The 10582-nt window shown below is 46.0% G+C and overlaps 1 protein-coding gene across 1 annotated transcript in view; it reads right to left on the minus strand.

Moving 5' to 3' along the window:
- The window catches only part of carmil1 (capping protein regulator and myosin 1 linker 1), a 57073-nt gene that overhangs the window by 29366 nt on the left and 17125 nt on the right, over positions 1–10582 (minus strand). The window contains exons 4-11 of the mRNA XM_018727204.2: positions 9753–9812; positions 8523–8644; positions 7680–7771; positions 5382–5452; positions 4648–4721; positions 4215–4290; positions 1343–1431; positions 980–1074 (exon numbers count right to left, since the gene is read on the minus strand). Of these exons, the coding sequence (XP_018582720.2) occupies positions 980–1074; positions 1343–1431; positions 4215–4290; positions 4648–4721; positions 5382–5452; positions 7680–7771; positions 8523–8644; positions 9753–9812 (679 nt within the window). The remainder of the gene's footprint in view (positions 1–979; positions 1075–1342; positions 1432–4214; positions 4291–4647; positions 4722–5381; positions 5453–7679; positions 7772–8522; positions 8645–9752; positions 9813–10582) is intronic.

The following is a 10582-nucleotide window of genomic DNA, read 5'->3' on the forward strand; positions in this document are numbered from 1 at the left end:
GCCATATGGTACAATTATATTTGAAATTATTACTTGGGATGTCACATCAATAGGAGGATTTCAATATTTTTTTTTAAATATCATTAAACAACACGGAACATAAGACTGCTCCGAGGGTTACTGAAAACTTACAAGGACCTGCATTACCTTCACTTCTTTCAGTCTTGATAATTCAGCAACAGAATTCTGTTGGGGGGGGTGTGCGGTGGCGCAGTGGGTTTGACCGGGTCCTGCTCTCCGGTGGGTCTAGGGTTCGAGTCCCTCTTGGGGTGCCTTGCAATGGACTGGCGTCCCATCCTGGGTGTGTCCCCTCCCCCCCAGCCTTATGCCCTGCGTTGTCAGGTTAAGCTCCAGCTCCCCACGACCCCAAATGGGACAAGCGGTTCAGACAATGTGTGTGTGTGTGTGTGTGTGTGTGTGTGTGTGTGTGTGTATTCTGTTATTGCGGTCAATATCTGAAGTTCCCTCTATATGGATGACACAAGTGATGTCCTTTATTCCATTTATGTTTAAAAAAAGTCCAATTTCCTGGCCAGCCATACTTTCCAGGATTACTTAGATCCTCGTGAGCTCTCCCAGTCTGGCTTCCAGACCTGTAACCCCTGCCCTGATTTCCAGATGGTGGATGAAGTTGTACCATACAAGAGAACTGGCTCTGCGGTGGGAAAGCATGAGTCACCTTTTTTTTTTCTCTCTCTCTTTAGCTCCTCTTAGTAATAACAGGATGGTGCCTCTCTGTGCTCCACTTACAACTCAGCAGGCCGTGTCTCTCCCAGCCCTAAACAATCACCGCGCAGGTGCAATCGCAGCGACACACCGCCCCCGCCTCTCACCATTACACTCCTGCCTGCACGACACATCGCGGCAATTTGAGAAGATGAGGGACTTTTAAAAAAAAAAAAAAAACAAAAACTCATTTCAAAGTGAAGAACAATCTGAAATCTGGGGCTGTGAGATGTCGGAGTGGTAGCATGCATACCCCTGTCTTCCAGAGCGTTGCTGGCCAGGTTGACAGTGTGCAGGGCCAAGCTGGGGTTAAACGCCAGGGCGCTGGCCAGCTTCTGTGCAAAATCGCTGCAAAGTCAAGAGCGAACCTCAGCAAACACTCCTGCACACTTGCGGGTGAGCGCCGGACACACATTTCCAGGAGATCACGCTCCGGATCGTGACGTGTCCTCGTCAACATTTACAGGAAAGCGCGTGAGGGAAACCTGGTTATAGCCGCTCGTAAATGAGCATAAATATGACACGGCTACGGGCACCCCGGTTTGGAGGTGACCGAAGCCGAGCGGAAAATGCGTGTCCTTCGAAGCCGCACGGAACCGCTTCGGGCGGTGCTCACGCTTTGAGGCCAGCGTTGTCCAGGACCAGCTCCTCCAGTCGAGTCGACCTGGCCACCACACGCAGTATCTGCTCGCACACATCCGCAGCCTGAAAAACACACCGAGGGTACGTCACCGCACACGGCTCGTTGCGTCGCAAGGCTCGGAAAGACGCGTCGACCGTTCGCGAGGGGAAATGAACGCGTCGCCTTGGCAACGTTCTTCCTGGCGTTGTCGAAGCGCAGGGTCCCACGCACCTTTTCCCATCAACGGCATTTCTCCTGCAGTCTTGGAAACAAGTTTAGTTTCCAGTCCGTTTCCAGTCACTAAAGTATAAGTTTGTCTTACGTGCATATGAAGTGTTCAAATACGCTATACATAATTACATAAAAATTTACTTTTACTTTCCCTTCTTCACAATCTATCAGAATACACACACACACACACACACACACACACACACACACACACACACAGAAACCACTTGTTCCAAGATGGGTTGCGGCAAGACGGAGGCTAACCTGGCAACGCAGGGTGCAGGGCTGGAGGGGGAGGGGACACGCCCAGGACGGGACGCCAGTCCATTGCAAGGCAACCCAAGTGGGACTCGAACCCCAGACCCGCCGGACAGCAGGCGCAGGGCAAACCCGCTGCACCACCGTGCCCCCCGTCTATCAGAATACCTAATATAAATTTGTTGTCGCATACATATATGCACGCCTTTATTAATTTAGAAAGAAGTGTAACGGGTGCCGGACTGATTCGTGCCTAGTGGTGCCAAAAACCGGAGCGCTGACCCTGTAAACGCACAATGAAAAACGGAAGCTGCTTTGCACTAAAGAATATGGACTCCATGAAACTGACATTTTTCAAAGTTCTATTTCATAAAACGCCGGACGGCCTCGAGACACATCTTTTGACCCTTGACACGCTTACTTGAAAAGCCTTCAGCTCACATTCCATTAGGACACACGAGCATTCGCACCTAAAGCTAAAGAAAGCTCCTGTGCACCAGGATTTGTTTTCCATATAAGAAGCAAACCACTATTTATGGACATATAAAACCAAAGGGGCGATGACCCGTCTGCAAGAGTGTCAACGAGCGGCAGTTTGGAAGAAGACCCTCTCTTCTTCATTCTTGATAGGCTCTTAAAAGAACGAAGCATCGTAATATTTAGTGGAGGGCTGAGCTCCCTCGCCGCTGCTAAGCAGAGCTCTGGAGCACAAACTAAGACAAAAAAAAATTAAAGCATCTGCTAAACGAATTAACGTCAATATAAATAACCCAGCTGTATAAATGTATGTTGACACCAAGTCTTTTTGGAGAAAAGCATCAAATGTAAAAAAAGAAAAAGGGGGAAAAAAAGCAATAAAACAAATCACATGTATTCATTCAGATGTAATTCACTTTTTTCTCAAGCAATGTAGATCTCAGAAGAACAGCAGCGAAACGCATTAGACCAACAGCTGGAGAGATTAAATTACTTATTAATTATTGCAAATAAATCTGCAGTAGCCAGAGTGACACCGCAAACACGGTAACTGTTTGATGAAGCAGGTCTGACCAGCTGCCGTGCGATCGCCAAAATTCACTCGCATGCGGGATCGACCTGAACCCACACCCGAATATTCAAAAACGTTATCTTGTCACAACAGTCCATCAACATGTCCACAGGGGGCGCTCTCTCCACCGGCAGCAGAGATCACCTGAGCTCACAAGAAGGGACATGCCGTCCCTCTTCAAATGGATGAAAAGGGCCGGTGGGCCCTCAGAAATCCAAGCAAGCCCAGGCGCCTCCCAGGAGATGAGCGGTGTGAAATTCTTTACTCGTTCGCATTATCGAGGCCCCTGTGGATCGAGCTGGCGGCCTTCCGCTGAGCGCAGAATAAAACGGCGTTTAATGACATTACGGACATCGTCAATGCGCTGGGTTTTAAATAGTTGAAATTGTTTTTTTTTAATTCGTTTTGATGATCTATCGAAAAGGTGGGGGGGGGGGGCGTGGTGGTGCAGTGGGTTTGGCAAGCCTGCTGTGTGGTGGATCTGGGGTTCGAGTCCCGCTTGGGGTGCCTTGTGATAGACTGGCGTCCTGTCCTGGGTGTGTCCCCTCCCCCTCCGGCCTTGCGCCCTGTGTTGCCGGGTTAGGCTCCAGCTCTCCGCGACCCTGTATGGGACAAGGAGTTGTAGACATTGTGTGTGTGTGTGTGTGTGTGTGTGTGTGTAACCAAAGGTACTTACCTGTTTTTAACAGTTTAACACTTTCCTGAACGTACTCAGGGCACTCAAACATGGAACTCAAACCATGAACTTTCAGATTACAATCTGTCTTTAGTTACTCTGACTCCTGCTGTTCTAATATGACACCATGACACCAAGAATAAGAATCGTGTGCGATGACTAAAACTGATACATACATTCCTACGAAAAAAAAATGCAGAAGCTACCATTTAAATAAAACAAGAAAAAAAGTTAGAAAAATTTTAAAACAAAATAATTTTAAAAAATTACTACATCATCTTGGGTCTCTTCATTCCGGGTTAATAGGACATGTAAAAACAATATACATTCCTATTTTAAAAAAAAAAAAAATAAATAAATAAAGAAGAAACTACTGCAATAAAACAAATTAGAAAGATTTTGAAATAAATAATTTTTAAAAAATTAAATAAATAATTTAAAAATAACCATCATCTTGGGTCTCAATACAGGATTTGGTCTTAATAGGACATGGGGGAGGGGAGTGCAGCTCATGATGAGGACAGAGTGAAAATTCTTGCCGCAAAACCCATTTCCCTGCGACTGTAACCAGTTACACGCACAGTGAAAAGATACCACCGAGCACGTATAGCAATACAGAGTGGGAATCTTGGCAAACGTGTGGCAAAACGTACCAGTTTGAAGTCCTTCACGGAGAGCTTTGTGAACCACTGGTTGTATTCGAGAACGGCGAGGATGGCCACCAGGTCCCTGGCGCACGAAAACACACCAGTGAACGCGGTGTCAAAAACAACGTTTCCGTGCATTTCATTTCACGCCGCGCGAATGACGTCGACCCCCACGTGAGGGACGAGCAGGGCGCGAGGGCATTTTCACGCCCTTTGGGCGCAGGTAAGCCGAGCGCGCGCTCTCGGCAGCAGAAGAGCCCCGCAAGCACGTTTCTCACGGAATCTGAAGCGTCGGCAGTTTCTCGGCGTCAAACCGAGCATACGTCCGCTCGACGACGCGAAACTCGAATATTGTTGAGCTACAGCAGCCCGCATGCCAGGGCGAGGGGTTCGAAACCGTCCATCGCGACCCGTCATTCGGGCATTACGTTCCAATTACCTGTTTTCAAGGTGAATGAAATCCTGCAGATTGAGCTCCTTGGTGTCCTGCGTCAAGTAAATTGTGTCCACGTCCTGTATGATGAGGGGTGCAAACAAGCACGTGAATTCACTCGGTAAAACAGCAGAGCAGAGCACCGCAGAGGAAAGAAACAACACGGTGAGCACACGCAGGTATGCGATGCTGCACCGGATCCTCAAGCTTACACGCAGAGTTGGGACCGGGCGTTTGTCCGTAACTTGGATTGTTCATAAACTGAACCGCCGCGCCAAATTAAATAAGATCTCAACAACACGGACATCCCTCGGCTTATCCGTGGATTAGGTTCTGTAAAAACCTCAGAAAAATCTAGAAGGAATAATACATTTGCTGCAAGACTGCACTGATTTAGTCCATTTTCATCAACCGCTCGTCCGGCGCAGGAGCGCGGTGTCAGAGCCTATCCCGGACACACGGCGGAAAATACTTCCTGGGAGGTTTATTCTATTTTTGGTTAACATGAAACATTCAAATTAAGTCTGCTTTAAAATGACTGAAAATAAAAATGTGACACACTCTCACATACACAGGCACACGCCAGGATAAGAACCGGGCGACTCTGGCATTCAGCCATAGCATTCCTGCCTTTTTGGGCACTTTCGGAGGGATGTCTGGGGGGGGTTCCTGTCCAGACGGAAACGCGGCTGCAGCCGGACCGCGCCCGCAGCGACGAGAGAAACGCGGGTTCGACTCACCCACTGCACTTCCTCCCTGTATGGCAGACCCAGCCAGTCACAGACGCACCTGTAGGTCAGGGAGAAGCCCCCTGGGAGAGAGAGGGTGACAGCGGAGGGTGGGTAAGAGACAAAGGAAGGCAAGTGATAAAACACCTCCGGGACACTCAAATGCTTGGCAATGAAAGACCAACTGGGGAATAAAACAGTGGAACTGCCCCCTGCGAGAGGGACACCCTGGGAAGGAAGGACGGATCACAATACCATAAACGAGTAATGTGTCCCACTAAAACATTTCAGAAATTATTAATGTATAGTGGGGAGGTGTGGTGGCGCAGCAGGCTTGGCCGGATCCTGCTCTCCGGTGGGTCTGGGGTTCGAGTCTTGCTTGGGGTGCCTTGTGATGGACTGGCGTCCCACCCTGGGTGTGTCCCCTCCCCCTCCAGCCTTGCACCCCATGTTGCCAGGTAGGCTCCAGCTCCCTATGACCCCATATGGGACAAGCAGTTTCAGACAGTGTGTGTGTGTGTGTGTTAATGTATACTATACCTACCATAAATATTATACAAAACCACAAAATACTTTTACAGATAAACACCCACTGCACCTACATACAATAATTAAATTCTATATATTTAATCATTATTCAATTTAGACATTGAAGTTTCAGCATGTCATTACGATTTTTTACATGTGCGGCCCTTGCGGTTACGCGACGTCCCGCAGACACGCTTGAATTTGAACACCATCATTTAATCTCACGATATCCGTATTTAGCGGGAGAGGGATTTCATAACGAAGGCCAGTCAGTACTCGAAGCCGCCGTTGTCATTTCCTCGTTTATCACGCGTGCTGCGCTGTCACTACTGTATTTCCGCTGTCACACCTTTACTACAGTTCGCCTTATAAAGCGGTCCGAAAGCGACTTGTCGAACGGCTCTCGAGCCCCATTCTTTCTCGACCGTCTCTCAGCTTCGATATATCCGCGATCGACTGCATCGATCCACTCAGGACTTTGCGTTAGTCCTACGATGGCACCACCAGCTCATATATCCCATTGGGTGGGAGCCACAGTCGATGTCCGATTGCAACATTATATTTCCCCATGAACGCTCGGTCAATACTGTATTAATGAGTAACAAAGTGACTCATTACTTCTCTTAGACAAGTCAACACATCAACTGACAAAAAACGATCACTGATGTAAAGCACGGCGACTATTATATCTGTTCGACTTAATCATTAACCATGTACAGTGCTGTTCGAAAGTGTGAGCACTGCACGGGGATGGTCGTTATTCTTGTATGAAATATTAACAGAAACTTAAAATCGAAGTTTCTCTTCCTTAAAATCTAATGAATAAATGATTATGATTTACACACCCGATTCTACTTACCTACCCGGTTTAACCGACGTAACTTGGGCTTCACTTATTTTTACACCTGCATTACTACCACGTTTCTACTGCGCACACAACTGTCTCAAAACTAAAATACTGAATTGGTCATTACATACCTATAAAATTAGATGAGAAACACTACTTCCCATAAAATAACCATTTCATGGTAAAACTAAGGGACACAAGGGGCACACATACTTTAGAACAGCAGTGTATGTATACCAGTATATAAAAAAATGTATTGACTGTACTTTTTTAAAAAAAAAAAAAACACCTCTACTGAAATGCTTTACATTATTTATTTAGCAGACATTTTTCCCCAAAACAATTTCCAATTAACTATGTAGTGTTATCAGGCCACACAACTTATTCACCAAGGTGACTTACACTGGTAGATACACTACTTACACTGGGTCACTCATCCATACATCAGTGGAACACACTCTCTCTGTCACTTACACACTATGGGGGAACCTGAACAGCATGTCTTTGGAGTGTGGGAGGAAACCAGAGCACGCAAAGACTTACACTGGTAGATACACTACTTCCACTGATGTATGGATGAGTGACCCAGTGTAACACACTCTCTCTGTCACTCACACACTACAGGTGAACCTGAACAGCATGTTTTTGGACTGTGGGAGGAAACCAGAGCGCCCAGAAGAAACCCCTCGCAGACTTGGGGAAAAACATGCAAACTCCACACAGACTGAGCAGAGACCCAGGTGCTGTGGGACACTGTGCCACCCATAGTTAATATCTAAAAAATATTTGACTGTATCTAAGACAATCCACCCAAAGCCAAACTACTGACAGTCTTGTGGAACCCTGGGCGAAAACCAGAGCATCAGACAGAGCAAGGAGCCCTCAGCTCGACGTATGACCAAATGCGCATAACAGAGCCAGTGAATGTTCCTTACCACATGGCCCTGGCTCCACGGCGTTGTCCCACAGTGCTTGCAGGCGAGTAATCCGTTCCGGAGGCTCCAACGACAGCTTCTTCAACATTTTCCTGTAGGGGGACAAGTGTGTGTCAAGGAGCTCAGTATGACGACCCCCAAACAGCCTGCTGCCCAACGCCCCTTCGTCGCCGCTCGCCACGGCTGCACTTCGTCAACCAGCTTCTTCTCCGGTGCATGAAATACGACGAAGAAGGCAAAACCAGCCACGGAATACGAGTCCAGAGAACATTGTTCTGGACAGCAGACCAGCTGGCGTGACACACAAAGTGGTACAATCAGGTTTTCTGGCCATAAGTAACAAGCTAGGTTTTAAAAACTGCAAAGCATCGACTCTTGAAGCTGGGACACGGGGGTAAAAATTGCTGTTTGTAGGTAAATACCTGTAGGAAATTATTTATACTACTCATCTATAGGAGGAAAGGCAGGGGTGTCCAGTCTTGCACTTTGCAAGAACATGTAAAATCATTAATGTACACAATACTTACCATAAGTACTTTAATTCTACTGAACGACATGATGAACATTTGAGAAATTACTAATACCACTCCACCTACCACAAATACTATTAGTTTTATTGAATCACATGTCAATACTGTTAGATACACACACATCACACCTAAAAAAAAAAAGAAAATTTAAAAAAAAAAAAAAAAAAAATCTACATTTACACAGTCAAGATTAAGTATGTTACATCCTATGACTTTTACGTGGCCCTCGAACTAGTTCATAGTAATGACTGTAGCCCTTGACCAAGAAAAAGGCAGGACGCCGCCGACATAAGGGGACATGACGGAAACGTACAAGGGGGACAGGCCGGGGCAAACCCCCTGCAGACAGCTCCCGATGTGGCCCACCACGTCGTCCACATCCTCGCAGGACGGCAGCTTCAGCGAGAGCAGGCCCCGGTCCAGTTCCACCACCAGCTGTGGAGCACACGGGCGGTCAGACCCCACGCGGTTGACCGAAGGTCCGCTTTTGCCAGCGTGTACGACAGAAGGAGATTTTGCCAAAACTCTCTTTTTCATATTTGACCAGCATGTAACATATCGAGATCTCCTTCAGTCTTTAAAAGGCACCGCTCTACTCTTTGGGTGAAAGAATGCAACGTAGCGCCTTTCCGATGGCGCTAAAAAAAAAACCGGGTCACGACGACAATTTTTCTTTTGGGTGTTTACTGAACTGGCAACAGAGGCGAGGAGAAAAAAAAAAAAAGGTCCTTTACACATCAGCTAGAATCTGAACTGAGAGAGAAACCATCAAAAACAGGGATTTCTCAAAGGATAAATCAATTATCTATTACAATTATTGGATATCTTAATTATCCCAAAGGACAAATTAATTATCTATTATAATTATAGGATATCTTAATTATATCAAAGGATAAATTAAAATAACACCAGAACCAAATTAACCAAAAAATTAAAACAAAAACTGTAATTTCTCCTTATTATAATATAAAGTGACGATACCCATTGTTCATATAAATTACATTTACATATATTCATTTAGCAGACGCTTTTCTCCAAGGTGACGCACATCTCAGCAAAAATACAAATTTGTACATTACATTAGGAGAAAGAGACATGGCTGCAGACATGCGATTCTTAAGTAAACCAAGTTTGTTACTTTCCACTTGATGCACCGATGTTCATCGCTGGAGGAGGTGAATAAAATGCAGGAGAGATGAATCCCGATAACAAAAATTAAAATTAAATACCATCCAAGCTGTTCTCAGGTTTGCGTAACTAGGGGCAACGGAGAGCGGTTAGAGCTGCCGCCTTTGGACTCTGCAGCCGCAGGTTCGAATCACGCCTCCTGTCGCGATACGCTTCGGCAAGGTACCTACCCACGTTGCTCCAAGAAAGAAAATCGGAAGTAACCCAGCGATCACAGGAACACTGACACATTCTATCCAGCAACGCAGCGCTTCCAGTTTATTAATAAACATGTTTGTCGTGCACCTTTTAACTTTATTTAGCCTGCCGCTTCTCTTACGTGTTTCCTTCAAGTTCGCACTACACGTGGACTTACCTGCGTAGACTTGTTGCTGCAAATGCCTTGTATCTCCAAATAATTGAAGCTTTGCTCCACCTGAAAAGACAGGCCGACAACGAAGAAATGGTTGTATGAGAAAGATTTTCTGCGACATCTGGTCCAGATTATTACATTACATTTATTTATTTATGTAGCAGACACTTTTCTCCAAAGCGACTTCCAACGAACTCTAGGCAGTGTTATCGGGCCACACACCTTATTCACCGTGGTGACTTACACTGCTAGATACACTATTTACACTGGGTCACTCATTCATACATCAGTAGAACACACTCTCTCTGTCACTCACACTAGGGGTGAAAATGGACAGCATGTCTTTGAAGTGTGGGAGGAAACCAGAGCACCCAAAGACTTCCACTGCTAGATACACTACTTACACTGGGTCACTCATCTATACATCAGTGGAACACACTCTCTCTGTCACTCACACACTATGGGTGAACCTGAACAGCATGTCTTTGGACATCATGAGATAGAGTTTTGCTCCTCGAGCTCTGCAAAGTGATACCTGTTCATAAAACTTCTTGAAATATAACATATTCAAATTGCATTTGAGCACCTGACAACGAACGAAAATAGTAAAGTCTCTAAAATGCTCAGGGCATGTTGTTTTTTTAAGGTTTTTTTTTTTTTTTTTTTTTTTTTTTTACAGGGCAGTGAGAGGTGCCGATGCCTGTTTTGACAGTTCCCCTGCCCACGCGTTTAAAGTAAGGCACTTCTGCTAATGAAGGACGCGTCATGGTCCGTAGCGGGATCACGGTAAAATCGCGTCGCCTCACGATGGTCTGTCTGTGCACTTAATGTGA

Source organism: Scleropages formosus, chromosome 23 (assembly GCF_900964775.1).
Source record: "Scleropages formosus chromosome 23, fSclFor1.1, whole genome shotgun sequence".
Classification (NCBI taxonomy): domain Eukaryota; kingdom Metazoa; phylum Chordata; class Actinopteri; order Osteoglossiformes; family Osteoglossidae; genus Scleropages; species Scleropages formosus.